The sequence below is a fragment of the Aethalodelphis obliquidens genome, unplaced genomic scaffold (genome assembly GCF_003676395.1).
Source record: "Aethalodelphis obliquidens isolate GAN/ISIS:26980383/991018 unplaced genomic scaffold, ASM367639v1 scaffold9, whole genome shotgun sequence".
NCBI classification, from domain to species: domain Eukaryota; kingdom Metazoa; phylum Chordata; class Mammalia; order Artiodactyla; family Delphinidae; genus Aethalodelphis; species Aethalodelphis obliquidens.
The window spans coordinates 32,396,259-32,419,797 of record NW_020837953.1 but is presented as its reverse complement, the minus strand read 5'-3'; the positions used below and the strand labels follow the sequence as shown (position 1 = coordinate 32,419,797).

The following is a 23,539-nucleotide window of genomic DNA, read 5'->3' as shown; positions in this document are numbered from 1 at the left end:
CTAAGGCTAGGGAAGTTAGAGTAAATGCAGCATGACTGCTAAAGGGTAAAAACATTTCTTTGGGGGGTGATGAAAATGTTCTAAAATTGATTGTAGTGATGGGTACATAATTCTGTGAATGTACTAAAAACCATTGAATTGTATGTTTCAAGTGGGTGAAAGTTGTACAGTATGTGAACTGTATCTCAGTAAAGCATTTAAAAAAAAAAGAAATGTTTGGAAAAAATAAAAGAAGAATGAAAAGGAGAAAAACAAACACATCAACTACATCTACTACTAGTACTGACTCCTGGACACCTGGCATTTAATTTTTTTTTTTTTTTTTTTTTTTGGGCCACACCACGTGGCATGCGGGATCTTAGTTCCCCGACCAGGGATGGAACCCACGCCCCCTGCCGTGGAAGTGGGGAGTCTTAACCACTGGACTACCAGGGAAGTCCCTGGGATTTAATTTTAATAGTTTGACAGCTGTGTGTATATGGGCCCAGTGTCAATAAATATTGAGTTAATGGAATCATAGACTTTAAGGTAGACAGAACTTTAAAATCACTTAATCCAGTTTTTTGCAGGTGAGTAGCAAAAATTCCCTGAGGTGTTAAGTAACTTGCCTGATGTCACACAGCTAGTTATCAGATTCAGATCTCCCACCTGTATTGTTCTTTCCATCACTTGTGTAATCAAAAGTGTTAACTGTCAAGGTAGTTGTGACTTGTTAAGGTTTTGTCTACATGTGCAGTCATGGGACCTTTTTCATTCTGACTAAATAATAGGACTTACAAACATCAAACAATGGTCTAGATTTTTTCCCCCCATTGAATTGACTGGCTATATCTCATTCAGTCAAATTGTTACACAGATTGTGTGTGACTCGATGTGTGCTTTTTATTCCTTTGGGGAAATATATATATTAATTGCATAGTACATTCTTTTTTTTTTTTTTTTTAACGGTACGCGGGCCTCTCACTGCTGTGGCCTCTCGCGCTGCGGAGCACAGGCTCTGGACGCGCAGGTTCAGCGGCCATGGCTCACGGGCCCAGCTGCTCCGCGGCATGTGGGATCCTCCCGGACCGGGACACGAACCCGCGTCCCCTGCATCGGCAGGCGGACTCTCAACCACTGCGCCACCAGGGAAGCCCATTAATTATCTATAGTAGTGTGTATATGTTAATGCCAAACTCCTAATTTATCCCTTCCCCATCACACCTTTCCCTTTTGGTAACCATAAGTTTGTTTTCTAAGTCTGTGAGTCTGTTTTCTGTTTCGTAAATAAGTTCACTTGTAACATTTTTTTAGATTCCACATATAAGTGATATCACATGATATTTGTCTTTCTTTGTCTGACTTACTTCGCTTAGTACTATAATCTCTAGGTCCATCCATGTTGCTGCAAATGGCATTATTGCATTCTTTTTATGGGTGAGTAATAATCCATTGTGTATATGTACCACATCTTCTTTATCCATTCATTTGTCAATGGACATTTAGGGTTTTTTTTTTTCTGGCTTCACTGTGCAGCTTGTGGGATCTTAGTTCCCTGACCAGGAATTGAACCCAGTCCATGGTAGTGAAAGTGCAAAGTCCTAGCCACTGGACCACCAGGGAATTCCCCATTTAGGCTTTTGATTCTACCCTTCTCTAAGGTGTTTTACCTTGAAGATTCTCAAGGGACAGGATAGAGGTGGGTACTGGAGAGCTCAGAAGGCTTTCAGTTTTTTGATAAAGACTGAAATTGTCACTGGCTTAATTCAGACTACCATACTTCATAAGCCAGTAAGTGATGTAGGCAGAAGTGATCAAAATTTAGCAATAGCTAAGTCTACCCTTACCAAGAAAGGGAGGTTGCTAGAAAGAACATATTGCTTTAGGCGGGGATGGGGGTTGAGGGGCAGGGAGTGTGTTTGAGGAAAGGAGAGATTTAGAAATATATCCTTGAAGTGGCAAAAACCCAGTGATTTGGGGAATTGTAAACTTCTCATAAAAATCACGTATCCCATACACTAAATTTGGAAAGCCTTTGAAAATTGTAGATGATAGTGACCCTTTTGAAAATGTGTTGCTATTTCGTTTCAGAATGCTCTAAAACACAAACCAGACTTAGCAAGTGTGATGTAACTTGACATTTTATAGCACTTTCTGAGGATTACAGTTTCCTTAATATAAATAGATAAACCCAGTAGATAAGTGACAAATGCTGCCGAAGACCTCACTTCATCATCCGTAGGTGGACCACACTCACCAGAAAATTAGAAAAACCATGTTCTCTTGGGCAGCTGGTACCTTTCTTCTTGGCTTTGTTTTTGCCATTACTGCTAGGCATTATGGGCTCAAAACAATTTGGTGAGTCTTTAGAGAGAGTGGGGCTGTGGATGGAGAATGGAAGGAGGTGTTGCTGAGTTCAGCATAGTAGCAGCCCTCACAACCACAGTCTTACTGTCCTCTGTTCCATAATTATATTTTGGGAGTGGGGACACTTGGTGAGAGTGGATATTATGGTGCCATTATGGAAGATTTCAAATAGAGACCTTACTAGTCTTAGAAGTCTTCATCACCACCGGTCGACCTTAACCCTGTTGACTAGTTCTGTATTTAAGTTTTGGGACATCAAAAACTGTGTCCTTTGACTCTGAAATGTCCTTTCTTGGTCCTGAGAAACTGATGCATGTCATCAAAAATTACTGGTGGTTTTGTTTCTTGTTTGTTCTTAGTATGGCATTATATATATCGCACGATCATCTGAGTAGAGGAAATTAGAGACTATGCATATATTATAAGGGATAATTTGGCTTGCCTGTGTGTTTTTTTTTTTTTTTTTTGGCGGTATGCGGGCCTCTCCCGTCGCGGAGCACAGGCTCCGGACGCACAGGCTCAGCGGCCATGGCTCACGGGCCCACCCGCTCCGTGGCATGTGGGATCCTCCTGGACCGGGGCACGAACCCGTGACCCCTGCATCGGCAGGCGGACTCTCAGCCACTGCGCCACCAGGGAAGCTCTTGCCTGTGTTTTTAAAGAGCTGCTTACAAACCCATATGAGAAGATGATAGCTGATCTATACTCATATAATTCTGGAAAAGGTTAGTGTCTGTCCTCATTAGCTGAGTGTGTTCTGTGTTGGTTGATGGAAAATGAAAAGAAACAAATTGGACGTCTACTCTTCTCCGCGGTAGACATGCTTAGTTTGGAAAAGAATACTAGACATAGTTGAAAAAGGAAGACGTTTATATTCCTTGTCCCCCTCACTCAGTTTTCTGCCTGCTGAAGGTAACGTGTGTGTTTCCTCATATTCCTGTATTGTTCTTCACTTGCAGCCCACTGTCCTGTGTTAATTCTGTGACCTTGTAGTCCTCTTCAGAGTAGCACTTGAAAGTTGGAAATATGTAGAAATATGAACCTTCTACAGCAGGGCCAATCAGCGAGTTGTCTCCCAAGACTAGGCAGGAGCTAAAGGAAACATAAGTCCAGTCTGAAGGAAAGTGAAAAATCACAGTTGTATACAAACAAGTGGGTAAATAAAAGGCAAAATGTAAAAAAGAGGATTTCACTGTTTACCACTTGAGAGTGCTCACTGTGCTAGAATGAAACCTGAGAGTTACTAAGAATAACTTCACATATCCCGGCAGTCAGGTCTGGTGTGTGGGAGAGAGAACAGAATCCTGATTCAGATGCTGTGCTCCCTGCCCTAGATACAAAGCAGCACTATCCAGTTCGCCTTATTTTTCGGATAGTTTAGATTCATTGCTCACCTTCACAGGGGAGCTTTTGGAGATCACAGAGGATTCTGGCAGCCCTTGGAAAAGACATTTTTATTAGATTGGATTATAACTTAGAGTTACCCAGCTCTTAGAAGAGTAGGATCTAATCCATTTCCCTTAAGTAAGTGATTTTTTTTTTAAGTTCCATTTTCAGCTTTGTTGACTGGCAGGATTTTTTATTCAAATACAAAGGACAGAGTATAAGTTAAAAGTGAAGCCAGTGTTGCCTTTTGTTGGTTTGCCTTGTGAATGGCATTTGAGGTCCTAGAACACACATCTCCTGTTTAGGCTGCTGTGTTTTTTGCCTGATACTTGTGATGACAGTGCCCTTTCTGCGTGGTCTTAGGACAAGCAGAGAATGTCTGGCATAGCAGCCAAAGTCAAGAAAGCTTGCTGCCTCTATTTTGACTTACGGAAGACTGTTCTCTCCACAGATTTTTGCAGCTCGAGTAGCAGTCCTTCTTTCCAGCCCATCAAAAGCCACGTAACCATTCCAACAGCCCATGTGATGCCTTCTACTTTGGGGACCTCTCCTGCCAAGCCAAATTCTCCTGCCGGACCCTCTTCTTCCAAACTTCCTTTGTCAGGGTTGACTGAAAGTGTGGGGATGACAAGAAATGGAGACCTCGGTGCAATGAAACGTTCTCCAGGCCTATCTAGAGATTTCATGTATCTTTGTGGTGCTCCTGGAGAGAATGGAGTTGAGCAGTCCTGGTTTCCAGCAGTGGGCCATGAAAGAGAAGAAGAGGCAAGGAAGTTTGATATTCCCAATATGGAGTCTACTCTCAATCAGTCGGCAGTGATGGAGACGCTTTATTCAGATCCCCACTACCGAGCCTCCTTCCACAACCCAAGAACCGACACAAACAAGGAGTTATACAGAGTGTTGCCTGAGACCAAGAAGGCACCAGGCAGTGGGGCGGTATGTGAGCGGAATGGACCACACCCTAGTGGCAGCGGGGTTCTTCCTTTGGGACTCCAGCCTGCTCCTGGGCTCTCCAAGCCTCTACCTTCTCAGGTGTGGCAACTGAATCCTGACCCTTGGCATCCCCGTGAGCGATCTTGTGAGCTCAGCACTTGTCAGCAGCAGCTGGATTTGATCCGTTTACAGATGGAACAAATGCAGGTAGAGATCCTTCTTCCCTTGGATTTTGCAGTTTCTGTGCTGATCATAGAACTGTATAGGTTTTGTCCTATAAGTTTTGACTCCAAACAAAGCATTTGTAAAAAGGAGGAAAGATGTTTGTAGATAGGAAATGAAGTCTTGTGAATGTCATCAAATCTGTTGGTGGTCTAATTAAACACCAGATAGTTTCTCCAAAGCAGAGGGTTATAAAGGGAAACCCAGAGTTAGGACACCAACACTGACTGTGTGTGTATGTATTTATGTACCAGTCACTAGGCTAGGTACTTTAACATACAGAATCTTATTTAATCCTTATAGCACTCTGATGAGGTAAATGTAGAAATTTACCAGTTTCTTAGAATAAGTAATCTGTCCAGGGTCACAGAGCTGGTGAGTGGCAGAGTTCTAGGGTTCAAAAACTATCTTTGAATCCCAGGTTCTTTCCACTATAACACTTCTGGGTTTAAAAAAAAAAAAGTCCTTGTGCTGCTTAAGAATGGGAAGAAAGGAAGCAGGACACATTCTCCTTTCCTGGTTGGTGAGGACATCTTAGCTCCTGTTTAGCTTCTGTTGCCAGATAATGAAAGACAACTGACCTTTTCTTAGAAACTGGAGCCTTTCTGAGCAGGGAGTGTCCAGCTGGCAGAAGTCTCCCTAGCAGGTTCTTTCCAGTCATACATCAGAGCTAAAATTATTTCATAAACAGTGGGCCTTCTCAGACTGAGCCAAAGTAAGCCTTGACTGCAGACCCAGCTGTAGCTCAGGTGTTTTCAGGTGCCTATAGGTCAAGATTAAGCTGCTCTGGGCCTGCTTGTCTTTCAGCTTCAGAATGGAGCCATCTGCCACCATCCTGCTGCTTTTTCTCCTTCATTGCCCACATTAGACCCAGCACAGTGGATCAGCATCTTGAACAGTAATGAAAACCTTCTGAAGGAAAAGGAGCTCCTTATTGACAAGTAAGGGGGCAAGGGGTGTCATAGGGCTAGCCTCTGCTGTCCCAGCCCCCACTAAGGAGGTCTTCCCAAGGGCAGTGCATCTTCCTCTGTTTAGGACCCTGCCTTGCCTCATGGTAGAGCTAGGTCAGTAAGCAGCCTAGTCCAGTATGTGAGTAATGTGATAGGCCAGTTGCATATCTCTGCAGGGGCTGTGGGGAGTGCCTAAAGGAGGCAGCTGACTCTTCGCAGCTGATCTTTCTTCATTTCCCCTGTCAGTTTTCTCATTTGCTCTTCCTCCTTCAGGAAACAGCACTGACCAGAATCCAGGGTCTTTGCTTACAAAGTGTGGTTTGTACCTAAGGGAAGTGGGGGCTTATATTGCAAGTGGATTTGTGTCAGGACCCTGGACCTCATTCTATTCCGGCTTTTGCAGGCAGAGGAAACATATCTCTCAGCTGGAGCAGAAAGTGCGAGAGAGCGAACTACAAGTCCACAGTGCTCTTTTGGGCCGCCCTGCCCCCTTTGGGGATGTCTGCTTGCTGAGGCTGCAGGTAAGCCTTGGCAGCCAGGATGGCATTCTGCTTGTCATAACCCAGTATCTTCCCTGTGCTTGGCACTGTTAGGCATCCAGGAGATAGAAAATGAACCAAGTGATATAAGGTGTCCCTGTCCTCAAAGAGTAAACATCTTAATTATAAAGTATCTCCTGTTCTGCCCTTGTGGGGGCAGAAAAGGCTTGAGGGTAGATCAAGTGGAAGTCCAGGTGCCTTGGTATCAGGACATACTTGGGAGAAAAGGAAGGCAGAGCAATGTACTGAGTGATGTTTTGAGAAGTCTTAATATACCAGCCCTGGCCAAATGGAGGGGGAAGCAGAGGTAATGCAGGATTTAGAACCATTCCCACTTTTATTCTTCCATGTCTAGGAGCAGCTGAAGGAAACCATGCTCTCACTTAGGTCAGTAGCCCTAAAAGAAGTTGACCAAGCTTCTTCTGTAATTTGGGCTTTTGAGTGATGTCTGTTAGACAGATTATAGTACTGTACTGGCTTTGCCACCTAGTGGGCCTGTTAAGATAGTGTTCCATCTTGTAGAATCAGAATGTTAGTGTGAGAAGGGCCGTTAGATAAAAATCTAGTTCGGTCCTCTAATTTACTGATGAGAAAATTGAAGCCCGAGAAGGAGGAAGAATTTGCCTGAAGTCATACAGAGAAAGAGTGGAGGAGAACCAGGCCTTGAGCCCAGGTCTTCTGATACAGTGTCCTGTATTCCTTTGTTACACTGCAGCTCATCAAGTATTGCTTTAAGCCAGTGGTTCTGAAATTTGAGTATGCATCTGAATCACCTGGAGGGCTTGTTAAAACACAGATTATTGAGACCCATCCCCAGAGTTTCTGATTCACTGGGCCTGGGAGTTGGGCTTAAGAATTTGCATTTCTAACAAATTCCCAGGTGATGCTGAAGCTGTTAGTTCTAGGACCACACTTTGAGAAGCACTGCTTAAAGAAATTCTTAGAGAAAGGTGATATTTGACCACAAAGTATACTAGGTATAAGTAACGTATATGGGACTGTCAGGGTAATGAACAGTTATATATTGAGAATCTCTCTGCAGGAATTGCAGCGAGAGAACACTTTCTTACGTGCACAGTTTGCACAGAAGACAGAAGCCTTGAGCAAAGAAAAGATGGAGCTTGAAAAGAAACTCTCTGCTTCAGAAGTTGAAGTCCAGCTCATCAGAGAGTCACTCAAAGTGGCATTGCAGAAGCATTCAGAGGAGGGGAAGAAACAGGAAGAAAGGGTGAGCTAAGGAGCTGATAGCTTTCTAATTCACAAAGGAGTTGGCAGTCAGCCCTCTCCTGCCAGACCCTAAGCTGTTTCTGGCCCCTATTCTTGGAACCTGGAGGAGCCAATTGGGTGAAACCCCCTACATTGACTTCTTATGCAGGATTGATCTGTTAGAAATGGAACCCCTCCTTTCTGCTTCATCTGCACAAAACTACCACAGAGAGGGAAAGCCGTATAATCCCTCACTGTCCCAGGTTGTGATGGGCTACCAGCTGGCCTGGGTGGAAAATCAGCCTGGGCAGTCATACGAGATTGTGCTGTGGCAAGATGTACCTGTGGTACATCATTCAGCCTGGTTTCTCCTCACTCTACCTAAAAAGTAGGTGAAGAATCCCATATATGCAGGTATTTTGGGAGTTTTAACATTTTTGCCAGTGCTCTTAGAATTGCTTAGGGTGAGATTGGTTATCATAGAAGGAGCTAAATCTTTTGGTTCTGTTCACAGGTTGCACTAATGCAGACATTCTTGGGGGACCAGTTTAATAATGTTTAGTTCTGGACCACTTGCATCAAAGTCAGCTAAAGCAGTGTTTCGTAAACTTTAATGTGCTTAAGAATCATTTGGAAATCATGATAAAAATACAGATACGGATTCAGTAGTTGTGGGAGGGAAGGGGGCCCTGAGATCCTGCATTTCTAATAAGCTCCCAGGTGATGTTGGTGCCATTGGTACAGCATAGACTTAGAGGCTTGTTAAAAAAGAAACTTTTAATCAAAATAATACATGTATCTAAGTTAAATAACCAACATGTTATCAAATATCAACATATTTATAGTAAAAATTAGTGGTTCTGTGCCCAGCCCCACTCCACAGAATTATCTGTCCTCAACTGTTTTCTTTCTTTCTCCTGATATATACCTCTATATTTCTGAATAGTAGTTTTTTTTTTGTTTTTTGTTTTTTTTTTGAGGTACGTGGGCCTCTCACTGCCTCTCACTGTGTGGCCTCTCCCGTTGCGGCACGCAGGCTCAGCGGCCATGGCTCACGGGCCCAGCCGCTCCGCGGCATGTGGGATCTTCTCGGACCGGGGCACGAACCCGTGTCCCCTGCATCGGCAGGAGGACTCTCAACCACTGTGCCACCAGGGAAGCCCTGAATAGTATTCTTTTATTGAATTTTTTGCTGTTTTTGTTTCATGAATGCAATATCTTTTCTCTGATGATATTGATTATACCTTTTGGGATATCTGCATCTGCTCATAGTGTTGTTTCTTGTTTCCTTCAGGTCTTGTTATTTTGGTGTCTTTCATGTTAGAGGCTTGGTGATCCTTGAACGAAAGAGTGCTCATATTTAAGAATGTAGTATTTTAGAGACTTCCCTGGCGGTCCAGTGCTTAAGACTCCACGCTTCCACTACAGGGGGTACAGGTTCAATCCCTGGTTGGGGAACTAAGATCTCACATGCCGTGCGCTGCAGCCAGAAAAGAAAAAAACAAAAAAAACCCCACAACGTATCAGTAGTATTTTAAAGCTGCGTGGAAGCTCTGGGTTCATGGTAGTTGCCCGGTGGGCTTCCCTGTGGGATGATCAGACTTAGTCTGCCCTTTGTACTTGGGAACCCTCAAATATCAGTATCTGAATGTCTCATCTCACTCTGTCTAGGAAAGAATCTTCAGCCTGCTGCCTGGTGGAGAGACTGGGGACAGGAATGATTTTGGCCTTTGGGTTCTCAACACTGAGAAGGAGATTAGGTTTAAAGTCCCACAGTTCTATACATAGATTTTTACTTATACTGATTTTCAACACAATGCTTCTCTCTCCTCTCTCTCTCTCTCTCTCTCTCTCTCTCTCTCTCTCTCTCTCTCTCTCTCTCTCTGCTGTGACTGATATCCCTGAGCTTGACTCTCTCTCAGTTGCTTTCTCCGGAAAATAAATCTCCAGTCTCCTTTTGGGGAAACCTAGGCTGAGAATGGTATCCAGCTAACCTGAATATAGACTTCTAGTGAATCCCCCTATTTTTCAGGTCTATGGCTGATACATACCTCCCTCAGGTATCTGGTGCTTCAAGTACAGGGGTTCTTGCTGGTTGTGAAGGGCACATTGTTTTCCAAGTTGTCTGTAACTCCTACTGCAGATTATAACTCCTTTGCTCCAAGTCATTTATCCCCCCAATTACTTTTATCTTCTGAAAACATGTTGAAATATCTTGTATACTTTTGTCTCCTCTTTTGACTTTTAAAAATCAGTACTTTATTTTTCTCCTGTTGTTTAGAGATGTTTTGGAAGAGAGAAAAGATAAACATCTCTGGCCAGTCTACCATTTTTTTAATTCACAGTTGGTTATCAGCATTTTTAATAAGCTTCCCAGGTGATTCTGATGCATATTAAAATGTGAGAATCTGGAGAATCACATGGAGCTTAAAGATTGTACCTGGGGTAAAGGTTTTGACTGATTTTCAGGGATCCCTCTCAGTACTGTGTTATCTTTGGATTAAATTAGGCCTGTGCCTCTTTGGCATCAGTAGATCTGCCTTACCTTTTCTCTGCTTTCTCTTACTTCCTCCAGCTTCCTTTTTCATGAGCCAAAGAAAAAGCCATAATAGTGAAGAAAAAGTTTCCATTCAACAAATCTTTTTTTTTTAAATTTATTTGTTTTATTTATTAATTTTTGGCTGTGTTGGGTCTTCATTGCTGTGTGCGGGCTTTCTCTAGTTGTGGTGAAAGGGGGGCTACTCTTCGTTGCAGTACACGGGCTTCTCATTGCAGTGGCTTCTTTTGTTGCAGAGCATGGGCTCTAGGTGGTGGACTTCAGTAGTTGTGGCACGCGGGCTCAGTAGTTGTGGCACATGGGCTTAGTTGCTCCACGGCATGTGAGATCTTCCCAGACCAGGGCTCGAACCCGTGTCCCCTGCATTGGCAGGCGGATTCTTAACTACTGCGCCACGAGGGAAGCCCCATTCAACAAATCTTAATTGATTGCCTGCTCAGTGCCAAGCATTGTGCCGTGTGTTGGGGATATGATAGTAAGCAAAATGGACACAGCCCCTCCTCTCAAGGAGTTTAGAGTCTCATTAGCCCTTCCAGATGATTGCTTAGCTTTATATCCTATGTGGTGCTTAGGGAATAATGCATTACCTATCTCAACAGAACAGACCAGACCGGCTGTATGTCTACTGTATATACAGTTATATTTACTTTTGCAATTCAGTTCTGATGCAGACCACTTAGAGTTAGCATCAGATTCCACAGGTTTAAGGGCATGGTCCCCCAAAAGACTATGCTTATTTGTTACTTCCGATGCCAGCTGCAAGTTTTGGGTTCCCTAGACTGCCTATATACTTCTGACCAACTGGCTATAAATCCAGGGGTTCCCATGACCCCTTCAGGTTCAGTAATTCACCAGAGCAACTCAGAACTCAGGATTACTTAGGATTACAGCTTTATTATAAAAATACAAATCAGGACAAGCCAAATAAAGAGACAAATAGGATGAGGTCTGGGAAAGTCCTCAAAGCAGGGCTTCTATACCTTTTCTCCCTTGGAATCAGAGCATGTCATCCTCCTAGCACATCCATGTGTTCACCAACCAGGAAGCTCCACTGAGCTTCGGTGTCCAGAATTTTTAATTGGGGTTTTATTATGTAGGCATGATTGAACTCAATCTCCTGTCTTTGTCCCCTCTTCACAGGGAGTTGGGCTCAACTCCATTGGTCTTTATAGTGACCAGTCTGCATTCTGGGTCATCTCATTAGCATAAATGCATTTATGGTGGGCTCTGGTCCATTAAGAAAAACAAAGATACTCCTTTTCTATTATTTGGGATATTCTAAGAGTTTAGAAGTTACCTCCCAGGAAGCTGGACAAAGACCAGACAAATTTTTTTTGGCTGTACTGTGCAGCATGTGGAATTTTCCCAACCAGGGATCCAGGGATTGAACCCAAGCCCCCTCCAGTGGAAGTACGGAGTCTTAACCACTGGCCTATCAGGGAAGTCCCAGATTCCTTATTATATGGTAGAGCTACCAATTTTTGAAAACTGCCAAAGGAGCCCCCCTTCCTTGCCCTTGATTAGAAAGTTCTTGTGTGTTAACTCTGCATTTTATGCCCTAATCTCAAATGGCAAAATTTTATCAGCTTCCTGCATTCATTGTACTGGAAAACATTCATAGCCCTAAGGGCAAAGACATCACTTCAAAAAAAGTTGATGTTCGGGGTTGTAGAGGAGTCAATGGAGACAGATTCTCGACATTTCTTCCCAACAGGTCAAGGGTCGTGATAAACATATCAATAATTTGAAAAAGAAATGTCAGAAGGAATCAGAGCAGAACCGGGAGAAGCAGCAGCGTATTGAGACCTTGGAACGCTACCTGGCTGACCTGCCCACCTTGGAAGACCATCAGAAGCAGAGCCAGCAGGTAGCAGCAATGTCTGGGCATACCTGGGGCAAGAAGGGAGTGGCCAAGCAGGGGGGCTTTCTCAGCCTCTGCTGCATGCAGTTACCTTGTGGCTTTCTGAAAGGAAGATCCCAAAGGAGTCATGTCCACACACTCATATCACAACTGAACTGCAAATTTTTTGAGATACCCAGACAGAGTCTTCCTTGGCCTGTTGACCTAAGCATGGAATCCTGTCTTTCAGCTTAAGGATTCTGAGTTGAAGAGCACAGAGCTGCAGGAGAGAGTGACTGAGCTGGAGAGTTTGCTCGAGGAGACCCAGGCAGCCTGCAGAGAGAAGGAGGTTCAACTGGAAAGCCTGAGACAGAGGGAAGCAGAATTCTCCTCCACTAGACATAGGTAAATACCCCTGTGGGGTTGAGGAAAGGAGTGGAGAGCTATGTTCTGGTCCTGGCAAATCACTTCACTTCTCTGAGCTTCATTTTCTTTGGATTGTAAGTAATAGGAAAGCTGTTTATGGACAAGGACTATGTCTTTGAGATGGAATGTGGGGGGTATAGTGGTGTAGTGGGGTGGGATTTGTCACTGTATCCTTTGGAAGGCTCCAATCCAGTACCTGGCATAATAATACTAGATAATAATCCTTGAATATGTATGTGTTGAATGAACGGGAGCACTTCATAAACTGGAAAATGAGTATCTCTATATTTGCAAAAGTAGATCCTGGTGCTGAGGACTGGAGGTTATCCACATTTTGAATCTTGCAAGGTAAAGCCTACCAGGAGCATCTGTTTCTTCTCCTCAGCCCTAGGGATTGCTCTCGATTGCCACAGCAGGTTCTGAGAACAAAACAGGATGCCATAATGTACTCTCGGGGTGTCTTGGGAGCCTCCTCCATGTTAATAGAAGTTTCTGAAAATGTAGTGGCTGTGTTTCAGCAGCCTCTTGGACCAAATCCAGCTGCTAATGGGATGGATTGGATTTCTCATCCCATATTCAACCACAGTGACCCTGTTGTTTATTTCAGCAGATGGGCCATGATGAAAGTGATTGTGGGGATCCATGGGAGGAGACCACTGGTGGGAGTCAGAAGCGAGGTTAGGGGACATAGCTGGGTCTGCCCCAGACTGTATGTGCAAAGAAAAAAGATTTTTTTGGTATTTTCTAAAATTTCTGCATTGTATACATGTGACTTTTATAATTTAAATACATGTGATGAATGTTTACTTTTAAATATCAAAACAAAGAATAAAAAAACGTTGGGCAGGTAGAGAATTGGTAGCACATTGTATAGATGCTGACCTCTAGGGAATGGAACTAGCATAGACTGAGCAAGCAGCTTCTGTGTGGCACTCCCTATGTTATACAGACCTAAGACATTATCCCCACCTATGGCTTGGAAGGGTGTAAATGTCTTGCCCCAAAACATACAGTAAATAGCGGAATCAGGAATCAAAGCCACATCCCTCTAACTTCAGAGTTCTTTAAGAGACCACTGTTTTTCAGCCTGCAAGATAAGCAGTGTGTGGAGGCGGCCAGTGGAGAAGATACAGCTCAATGGGGAGAAGGTCCCCAAGTGGAAATGGAGTCCTGGCAGAAGGAATGTGATTCCCTTCGAAAGGTGACTGAGGGTGTCCAGGCTGTAACGGGGTAGGCTTAGGAAAGAAAAGATTGGGTATTGGTAGGGAACCATGAATTTCTGACCCTGAACCCTCTAGGATCTGCTGCCCAGAGTTTTTCTCTCCTTCTGAGAAGTCATCCCTGCATAATAAATTTGCATTTTAGATATTCATCCTTATGACTGGCAAGCAACGTTAGGGAAGGACATGCCTCTGAACATCCAAATTTATATGCTCCAAAATGGTACACTGAAGCTTGGTGCACTTCATTCATGGCTCAGGCCCTATTCAGAACCTCTTGCATTGGGCAAAGTTCTACCCAGTGAGGGGGCTCTAATTCAGCAGAGAAGAAGGAGCTCGGGGCCTAGCAGTGAGACTGGTTGAAGGTCAGCAAAAAAGAAGACCCAGAAATGGTTCAGAGAGTACCTGAGGTCTCAAAGGACAGGAAACTAGGCCTGTTCAGGTTCTCTCCTCGAACAGTCAGTGTGACCAAAGCTATAAGTAATGATAACTGCCATAGCCCTGGATAGGACAAGCTTCATTAAACTGAATTTTCAGTCATGTCCTTTACCAAAGAACCAGAATATACACTGGCTGTATATGAAGTTGATTCTACTGGCCTACAATCATCAGGGTGAGGGTGTCTCTCTCCACCCGACTTCCCCATGGTGGTCATAGGTCCACACTACATTCCTCTTTGTTTAAATCTCTTTGTGACTAGAGCACAGGAGTGTGAAGCTAGTTAGCCAGGATAGGGAGTCTGGGTTATTTTTCTGTAGGTAGAGCTAACTTGTCTTCACTCTGTTCTCACTACTGACTGGCTGTAGCCAGTTGGGCTAAGAGCCAGACCACAGATCCTAGTACAGCCTCTTGCCCTCTGACCTCACTATCAGCATGTGCTTACAGCCTTCCTTGATAACTTTGCCTTTCAGATTGTGGAGAAGCAACAGCAGAAGATTGATCAGTTGCGTTCACAAGTACAGGTGAGCTGGAGTCCTCGGGACATGGTGGGCAGGACTTAATGATGGAATTTCTAGAATTCAACCAACACTATTCTCTGCCATGCAATTTACTCGGTGTTAGGAGCACAAGAATGAGACCCAGTCAGTGCTTTTAGCCCACATTCTTGTTGGGAAGGGGTTTTAGCACAGTACTGTTAGAGCATCCATATTATCCTGGGGGAGCGTAGAAGAGTCAGTGGAAGTAGAGAGGTCAAGGAAGGGTTTCTGGAGATCATGAGCCTTCTTTTTTTTAAAAATTAATTAATTAATTTTTGGTTGCATTGGGTCTTCGTTGCTGCACATGGGCTTTCTCTACTTGGGGTGAGCGGGGGCTACTCTTCATTGCAGTGTGCAGGCTTCTCATTGCAGTGACTTCTCTTGTTGCGGAGCACAGGCTCTAGGCACGCGGGCTTCAGTAGTTGCAGCACACGGGCTTAGTAATTGTGGTATGTGGGCACAGTCGTTGTGGCTCGTGGGCTCTGGAGCGCAGGCTCAGTAGTTGTGGCGCACGGACTTAGTTGCTCAGCGGCATGTGGGATCTTCCCGGCCCAGGGCTTGAACCCATGTCCCCTGCATTGGCAGGTGGATTCTTAACCACTGCGCCACCAGGGAAGCACTCATGAGCCTTCTTGAAGGAGGAGGAAGGGTTAGCCAGTCGATGAGGAGGCACAGGATAGGATGGTATTTCCTGATAGAAGGAACAGCATGGGTAGGAACATGAAGGCATGAAACAGCAGGGTTTGCACATGGAGCTGCAAGCAGTTTGATATTGTTGAAGTAAGGTGGTAAATGGAGAACTGGGCTATGGGAGGGCTGGGACTGTTCAACCAAGTTAGCTTTTATTCTTTAGGTAGGTGATGGGAATCTACTCTAGTATTTAATTGGGGCGTGATGTGGTCAGGTTTGCAACTCAGGCTTGAGTGTGGAAGAATATTGGCACTTGGAGAGTTACAAGGCTGGAGGCCAGTGGACTGTAGCAGAAATCCTAGTGAGAGATGATGAAGGATGATGCATAAGGCAGCATTGCAAGAAGGAGTTGTGAGGGGACAAATTTAAATGAATTTTAGGAGGTAAAATTGAGAGGAATCAGTGACTGATAGAATGTAGGAGGTTGAAGAATAAGGAAAAAGACAACTCCTGGTTTCTATTTTGGGCCAGAGTAGGAGTGTCCTTAATTGGGTTCTCCAAGAAATCCTAGGTACAGATTCTCTTTGGACTCTAATAGAGGTTTTCACACCAAACAGGAGAGATGCACGTCCACTGAGGAAGAACTGAAAGCTGCAGTCCTACCCTTGTCATTATGTGGGTCTATTTAGTTCACATATTTCAAGTCCTGTAAGGAGATAGTCAAGCCTAGTGAGTGTTTACATCCATTTATTATTATTATTATGACGATTAGCTGCGCTGCTCGGCTTGCGGGATCTTAGTTCCCCGATCAGGGATTGAACCCAGGCCCTCGGCAGGGAAAGTGAAGAGTCCTAACCACTGGACTGCCGGGGAATTCCCTACATCCATTTAAAATCCCAGGATTTTAGTAGTTTTTAGTGGATCTCAAAGTATGTTTCTTGGAACTCTGAGGTTCCACAGCATTTAAAATAGTATATTTACCCATGATGAGACTTTGGTGGAATTAGGTGGATTCAAAATGGTCACCTTGGGTGTTTCATAGTGGTGAGACGTTTTCCTTGGCTGCTAAATTTTTTATTAATACAAAATGGAAAAGTTCAGAAATATTATTTATACTTTATTTGTTCAAGTCAGTTTCAAAACTGGGGGGAAATTGGAATGAACCAGAATGAGAGGCAGAAGATAACAAATATAAATACCTCCCTCTCTTGACCCTGACTACCCCTACACATAAACGCACGCACGCACGCATTATAACTAGATTAGGTGCCCGAGAGAGTGCTCTCTCTACCCCTTCTCATCTCTGTCAAAAACATTTAATATACAGTATTGTCAAGGGCATTTGGCTGTGAGCTCCTCAAAGACAGGGATTGTTTGGTATTCTTTTTAGTATCCCCAGTGCCTGTCAACAGTAATTGCTCGATAAATAATTGAACTCAACTCAATGGACGTTCCTTGCCCTCAAGAAAGTTATGGTCTAGTGGAGGGAGGAATCATGTGCACAGCCAACAAATGTACTCATGAGCCATGATGGAGGTATGAGTAGCAGGGCAATATTAGGATTAATTGGAGCTAATTTGCAGATTAAGGAAGGTTCTGGCAGAGCAGAGGGGCATTCTGGGCAAAGGGGAAAGAGGAGTGAGCAACAGTATTGGAACTGTAACCTTTGGGGATGAAGGCCAGTTAGTCGTTCAGTGTGACTGGAGTAGAGGCTGTGTGGAGGGTAGAAAGAGATAAGGATAGAAAAGTAAGTAAGGGCCAGACTGGCCTAGAATGCCCTGCTGAGGAGCTGGCCTCTATTGCTACATGGTCAAGGGCTAGAGAAGGGTTTTGATGCGAAGTCACAGACCAGGGCTGTTGTAAAATAATCTCTTAGCAGCAGTGTGTGGGCAGCGTGGAGCTTTACTATGTATATAGTCCAGACCAGAGGCGATATGGTCTGAAGTAGACTTGTTACCCCTGATGTGTTCTTCCACCCTCCTTGCCATGGGATGCAGAGCCTAGAGCAGGAAGTGGCTCAAGAAGAAGGAACAAGCCAGGCCCTGAAAGAGGAGGCCCAAAGGAGGGAGACAGCCCTGCAGCAGCTGCGCACAGCTGTGAAAGAGGTGAGCAGCAACAGCTAGGCCTCTTGGTACTGTCTTTACAAACCTGATTTCTCTGTATCCTCCCGATCCCTTCTCCCACAGGAGCCCCCACGTTTGGGAGGTCCCTGCTAAGCTTTTTTGGCAGAGGAGTAAGAAGGGACATTGCATCATCCTTTATATTAGAGGTCCTAAGCCTTTGAGTGGCCATAATTACCCAGGAATGCTTTTTGGATATGGACGATCACTCTCTCTTATTTTGTATTCCCACAGCCACAGGTTTGTGGGGTTGGGGATGAAGGGTTCAAGAAGATTGAAGGTTTGGTGATCCTCATGGAGTAAACAGAGTTGTCGGCAGGGGGCGGCCAAGGTCACTGCCCAAGTGCTGAGGAAGGAGTCTCCCAGAACTAGGATTGTCACATGGCCCAGTGTGGGTGAAGGGTGGGGACTGGAGGAGAAAGTCTATTCAGTGTCTTTAAAACAGAATAGAGGTAGGAAGGGAAGGAGTGTGCATTAAGCTGTTCTGGGAAAGGGAGGGAAAGAGACACAGATAGACGTGAATAGCTGATCTCTGTAGTGAAGCCTGACTCCACTGAGGTGAAGGATTGAAAAGGCAGGACACGTTTCAGCACTATGTCCTCCAGGTCCCCAGCTGCTTCAGCCCTGCCTCGTCCCAACCCACCCAGTGGCCACTAGCTGTCTTGTTGTCTTTCTTGCCTGCTTTATTCCTCTGACACACTCTGATCCGGCTGGCTGGTGGCCACTTTTGTCAGGGTGGCAGGGAGAGATTGAAACCAGTGTCTCCTCAGATTTCACAGTTCACGTTAAACCTTCTCTGATAGCCTGGCTAACAGAGTTGGCTGAGGGACTGGCTTCAGATAGAGTTCCGAGGGGCGGGAGTATCTTCTCTGGTTCCTGAACAGAAACCTGGAGGCTGCTGACTCAGTCTGCTGGGGTGCAGTTTCCCCTCCAGTGCTGCAGCCCTGTGGGCCCAACCTACCTGCAGGAGAAACTAGGCCTGATATTGAGGGGGAAGAGGGGAGTGCAAGGAGGGGGGACATCGCCTTTGACTCATAGCTTCCCCTCCACGCACATATATACATATATCCACACTCATGCACAGATACTCTGCTTTTCCCTGGGCCTGGGTTAATGTGCTTGCCTCTCTGTCTGCTCAGCTTTCAGTACAGAACCAGGACCTCATTGAGAAGAATCTGACGCTCCAAGAACACCTGCGCCAGGCCCAATCAGGGTGCCCATCTTCATCAGACACGGCCCAGCTGGCATTTGAGCTGCATCAGGAGTTGGCCCGTTGCCTTCAAGATCTGCAGGCTGTCTGTAGCATTGTGACCCAGAGGGCCCAGGGGCATGACCCCAGTCTCTCCCTGCTCCTGGGCATTCACTGTGAGTCCTCAGGCCAGTCTGGGACCCAGGAGAGAGTGGCTTTCATTCTCCTCTCACCCCTATCTACCTTTCCCATCATTACTGGTAATGTGTGAACTGGGCTCCGTAGACCTGGTCACCACCCTCTGGGAGTTTATGTGTTTTGCAAAGTAGACGTTCAGTAAATCTGTTTTGGAAACAGGCATCCTTATGGGGTACCTGGGTGAAGCACAAACACAAACGTGGCCCTTAGGCAGCAAGATTTCAGCCCATTATTCCTAGGTGCTTTTTAAAAAGTGCCATGTTCCAAGACCACAGGCCTTATGGCACTGCATATCCATACTGCGCTTTCCACAGGAAAGTGTCTCCTGAGTGATTTACTAATAATCTCTCAAAATGCTCTCCTCCCCAGCTACACAGCACGCAGGGACTCAGCTAGATTTTCAGAAGCCGGATGTGATCAGGAGGAAACTAGAAGAGGTTCAACAGCTACGCCGTGACATCGAGGACTTAAGGACCACCATGTCAGACAGATACGCCCAGGACATGGGAGAAAACTGTGTCACACAGTGAGGAATGCTGGGGGTGGGACAGGCTGTATTCCCCAAGGGAGAATCTGGTCTGCTGAGAGCCCGGTCCAGCAGGTCCTGCCCTGACAATCTCTTGCCTCCTGTCTGCTGCTATTCCCAGAGAGAAGGGATGGAGGGGAGGTATGCGCTGCATCTGGGGCCAAGGGCTGATTAGAGAATTTTGTTTGCCCTGCCCCACTCTGGCTTTGCCTTGTTGGATTGCATTTGTCCTGTCATCCTGATTCACCCTTTGAGGGTGAGTTAATAATTAACTTTTGCAGGTAGACTGGGAAGTCCTCACAGACTGTTCCCAGTTGCTGGCTGACGTCAAAGGCAAGCAGGCCGCTTACCTCCTTTCTCCATCCTTTGGGATGGCTCCACATTCATTCCCACTCCATACCTTGGTCGTGCTGATGCCCAGAGTTCCTTAGAGGGGCCAGGAAAGGCTGAGTACCAGTAACAATGGCCATTTGAGAATTCTCAGGCCCCATGTGCCAGCCTTCCTGGGACCTGAGCTGGCTCTGGGTTTTCCTAGGCCCAGTCCCACTGCTTCTTCCTCAGGGCTCTTGTTCTCATAGATGCCTCAGGGTGATCTATTCCTTAGCAAAGTACTAACTAGAATTGGGAGCCCAGGGATTATAACCAGGGCTTCTTCATCTGTGCTACCATGCCCGTTTACAGGAGACCCCACTCTAGTTGCCCTGTGCCCTTGGGGCCCTGGTCGTGTGGTTAGCACAGCCCTTTCTCCTTTGTTCTCAGGCTGGCCAGGTAGCCCCCTTGAGTGCAAACTCACTCCTCTATGGTTCTGGATTTGGGCAGGATTTTCCCCCAGGATACCGCAGGGCAACTATCAAGCTGCTCACCCCCTTCCCCCCGGGGCTGGGGCCAGTGCCTGGCCTTCTGATTTGTGCCTCTCTTGTGTTTGGGTTTGGGGGTCCTTTCCCTTTCCTGCTCTGGGCTCCTTGAGAGTTCAGAGTACCCAGTACAGGTCAGCTTTAAGGTACAACTTTCAGTGTTTTTCGTTGTTTCTCCGGGGCCTTTGGACCCTCTGCTTTCTGGTTTCTCTTGCCTCCTCGTTGAGGGAGCATCTGGTAGTTGTTTGTATCTGGTTGTTGGGCCAGCCCCGGGCCTCCTCTAGATCTGGAGCCAGGCCAAGCCAGGCTGTGTGTGGGGAAGGGGGAGCACTGAGTAGTTCAGGAGTCCAGAGCCAGCCATTGGGAGATTCTTGCTAAGCTTCGGGCTGGCAGGGCAGCATCCTGGACCTCACTCCTGGCCTGAATGAGACTCCTTCATAAGTGTTTTTACAAGTTTGTGTTTTATTTATGGAGTGACTTATCCCTTCCATTCAGAGCAGCCCCACCCAGCCATCCCCTCAGCCTCTGGGCTCCTGCCTCCTAAAGGCAGAGCTGCCTGGTTGGTCTCCACCCTGTATTGGCAGCCCAGCCACCATGCTCACGGGTATTTTTCCTCATAAAGTTTATAAGCAGTTATTTATATGAATCCTTGTTATGTCAACTGGTTTGTATTGCCTATTTTGATTACAAAATAAAAATTTAACAGACTCCTCGGTTTCCCATTGCTTTCCATCACCATCAGCTCGTACTCCACCCCTCACTTTGGCTTGTTGGAGCCAAAGCCTGGGTGTTTAGCCAAGTTCTCCAAACAGCAGCAAGGAGGGAACTTTGGCAGGTCCAGCCTCAAGTCTATTTCTACCACTTCTGCTCCTCTGTCTTTCTGTGGGGACAGATAAGATATCTTCCCACAGCACTTTCTGTTGGGTGAAGCTGCCCTGAGTCACAGAGCAAGTTTGTCATTGAGTTTCAGTAATCCTCTGAGGAGGAAGTCTTTGCCTGTGGGTTGCTGTAAGGAAGTGGCTTCCCCTGGGCAAGGCAGGACTCTGTGTTTGCCTCCAGGAGCTAGGGTTGTCTTCCTGGGCTGTTCTCGGAGCCCTGGACCTGGGAGGACTAATGAGGGGTGTCATGTCCAACCCCAGACAGATGGCTGGGGGTCCAATGTTGGGCTGGTTGCTTCCTCTGCACCCTGTGCCATCTTCTGCGAGGAGTTGGGGTGGGGCTGGGGCCACCCCAAGACCAGCAGTGTATCTTTAACAAGGGCCCAGACTCTCAGGAGTCCTGACACCAACCTCTACCTCCACCCAGTCCAGAACTAGAAACCTCTTTCGTACCTTGGCCTCCATCTGGCTCTGTGAGGGTGTGGCCCCGTCTCCTGCCACCACCCTCACTTGTCTAAACCTGCCGATCTGAGCGGAGATGAACTCTGGGGAAATCTCTAATCAGAGGCCCTCCGTGCTGTGGTGTGCCGCGGGGTTAGCTACGTGTGGGTGGCCCCTGGGGCAGTGTGTGCGTGTTGGGGTCGGGGGGCATCCCGTGAAGCGAAGCTCCCTAGCGGGGGAACTTTAGGTTTGAAAACAGCCCAAGACTTAAAAGCCCGGAGCGGAGCAGCGCTGTCGTGGCACCGGGGGTGGGTAGTTAGTTGGGTGCAGCAAACCCGCGCGAGGCTGAAGGGGAGGCCTCTGCCAAACCCTCACCCACGCCCTCCCCGGCCCTTCCTGCCGTCAGCTCGCTCCCCAGCCTCACACTGTCAGCCCCAGCTCGGAGGGCTGAAAAGGGCGGCCCTGCGTGGGACAGGGGTCCTCGGTGCGCCCGGTCCCCAAGGGGGGCGGGAGGGGGCCCGGCGCTGCGTGGGGCGGGGTCGCGCAGGCCCCGCCCCGGCCGCGCGCCTGTCCGTGCCGCCCATTGGTCCCGAGAGCTATGACTCGCGGGCTGAGCAGGAAGGAAACCGCTCCCGAGCGCGGCGGCCTCGTCTCCAGGCCGTGCAGCTGCTGCCACCGCTACCCCGTCTGCCTGTCGGCCCGTCGGCCCATCCGCAGCATGAGCGGCCTGCGCGTTTACAGCACGTCGGTCACCGGCTCCCGCGAAGTGAGTGCGCGCCCTGGGGTAGAGCGCTGGTGGTGGTCCTGTTGCTCTGGACCCGGCGCCTGGGACCCGCCCCCAGGGCGGGGGCGGCGAGGTGCTGGACACGGCCTCCTGAGTTGGGTGGGGGCAGGCTCCGCGGCCCCATCCTGAACACCACCTTCGGGCATCCTGGGTCGTCTGCACACCCACTATCAGGCTGAGCCTTGACCATGTCCTTATCTTGCCCTTCCTCTCCTCCACTGTGTGTGTGTGTGTGTGTACCTGGGGGCGGAGGTGGCGCCTTACCCGTCTCCACCCAGGCCTGCCCTGCTTTCTCTTTGCCGAGCTCCTGGCTCTCCCCACCCTTAATTTCTCTCTTATGTTCACTCTGACTCCCCTCCTCATGATTGGTGGTCCCTCTCTCCTTCCACACCACCACAATCCTGACTCCTCCTCCCAACTCCTAGTGGCCAGAACCCTCCCCTAGGGCGTGGAGCGCGACAGGGGGACGAAAGCTCCTGGCCACACACTCTTTTTTTCTGCCCAGGGTTCCCCCCATAAACCCTCTAGTCTGCTCACTAACCCCTGCCCGCCCTTTGCCCCCAGATCAAGTCCCAGCAGAGCGAGGTGACCCGCATCCTGGATGGGAAGCGCATCCAGTACCAGCTAGTGGACATCTCCCAAGACAACGCCCTGCGGGATGAGATGCGAGCCCTGGCGGGCAACCCCAAGGCCACCCCACCCCAGATTGTCAACGGGGACCAGTACTGTGGGGTATGGGCCTGGGGGTTGGGGATGGAGGGAGTGTTGTAGGAGGATACCAGCCAGAGTCAGACCTGAGACAAAGCACCAGTACTCAGGTGACCACCTCTTGTCCCCTCCCCCAGGACTATGAGCTCTTCGTGGAGGCTGTGGAGCAAAACACACTGCAGGAGTTCCTGAAACTGGCCTGAGCCGAGTCAGCCCCCTGGACTCCATCACCACGTTCCCCCCAGCCATCACCCATGAAGGACCTTGTGACAACTCCGTTATTCCTAACCTTCCGACCTTGGAGCCCCTCCCCCCAACCCAAGACCTACCGCCTCCCCTAACTGTAGCTCCCTCTTCTCTATTCAAAGGCAACATTCCTTACCCACTAGTCTCAAAGGCAACATTCCTTACCCACTAGTCTCAGAAATTGTCTTAAGCAACAGCCCAAGTGCTGGTTGTCCTCAGCCTGGCCCTGAGGCTGCCACCCTGCCTGGCACTGGCTGATAGGCACCTTTCTTGGTTCCATTAGCCAGGGCTCTGCCAAAGGCCCCGCAATCCCCATCCGGGAGCACCGCAGAAACAATTAAATGTTCCATTCCATTGGCA

General features: G+C 47.3%; 2 protein-coding genes across 4 annotated transcripts in view; both read left to right on the top strand.

The window, feature by feature from the left end:
• Positions 1-20,832, top strand: part of CEP85 (centrosomal protein 85) — a 32,519-nt gene extending 11,687 nt beyond the window's left edge. For 2 of the 3 annotated variants that reach the window (XM_027109606.1, XM_027109607.1), the window contains exons 4-14: positions 4,184-4,875; positions 5,698-5,831; positions 6,244-6,361; positions 7,422-7,607; positions 11,857-12,009; positions 12,233-12,387; positions 13,495-13,609; positions 14,540-14,590; positions 17,233-17,340; positions 18,495-18,720; positions 19,112-20,832. In XM_027109606.1, coding sequence (XP_026965407.1) covers positions 4,184-4,875; positions 5,698-5,831; positions 6,244-6,361; positions 7,422-7,607; positions 11,857-12,009; positions 12,233-12,387; positions 13,495-13,609; positions 14,540-14,590; positions 17,233-17,340; positions 18,495-18,720; positions 19,112-19,272 — 2,099 coding nt within the window. In that variant the 3' untranslated portion in view covers positions 19,273-20,832. The remainder of the gene's footprint in view (positions 1-4,183; positions 4,876-5,697; positions 5,832-6,243; positions 6,362-7,421; positions 7,608-11,856; positions 12,010-12,232; positions 12,388-13,494; positions 13,610-14,539; positions 14,591-17,232; positions 17,341-18,494; positions 18,721-19,111) is intronic. The other variant, XM_027109608.1, reaches the window with a different exon arrangement.
• A 1,133-nt stretch (positions 20,833-21,965) lies between these two features.
• SH3BGRL3 (SH3 domain binding glutamate rich protein like 3) lies at positions 21,966-23,539 on the top strand. Its single transcript, XM_027109610.1, has 3 exons — positions 21,966-22,207; positions 22,790-22,957; positions 23,071-23,539. The coding sequence occupies exons 1-3, from the start codon at positions 22,040-22,042 to the stop codon at positions 23,134-23,136; spliced, it is 402 nt and encodes a 133-aa protein (XP_026965411.1). The 5' UTR covers positions 21,966-22,039; the 3' UTR covers positions 23,137-23,539.

Bases quoted from the DNA above. Each gene is read 5' to 3' on its own strand.
- SH3BGRL3 (XM_027109610.1), top strand. From the start codon at position 22,040: ATGACTCGCGGGCTGAGCAGGAAGGAAACCGCTCCCGAGCGCGGCGGC. The intron at 22,208-22,789 runs GTGAGTGCGCGC...CTTTGCCCCCAG, and splicing joins CGGTCACCGGCTCCCGCGAA to ATCAAGTCCCAGCAGAGCGA. The intron at 22,958-23,070 runs GTATGGGCCTGG...CCCCTCCCCCAG, and splicing joins ACGGGGACCAGTACTGTGGG to GACTATGAGCTCTTCGTGGA.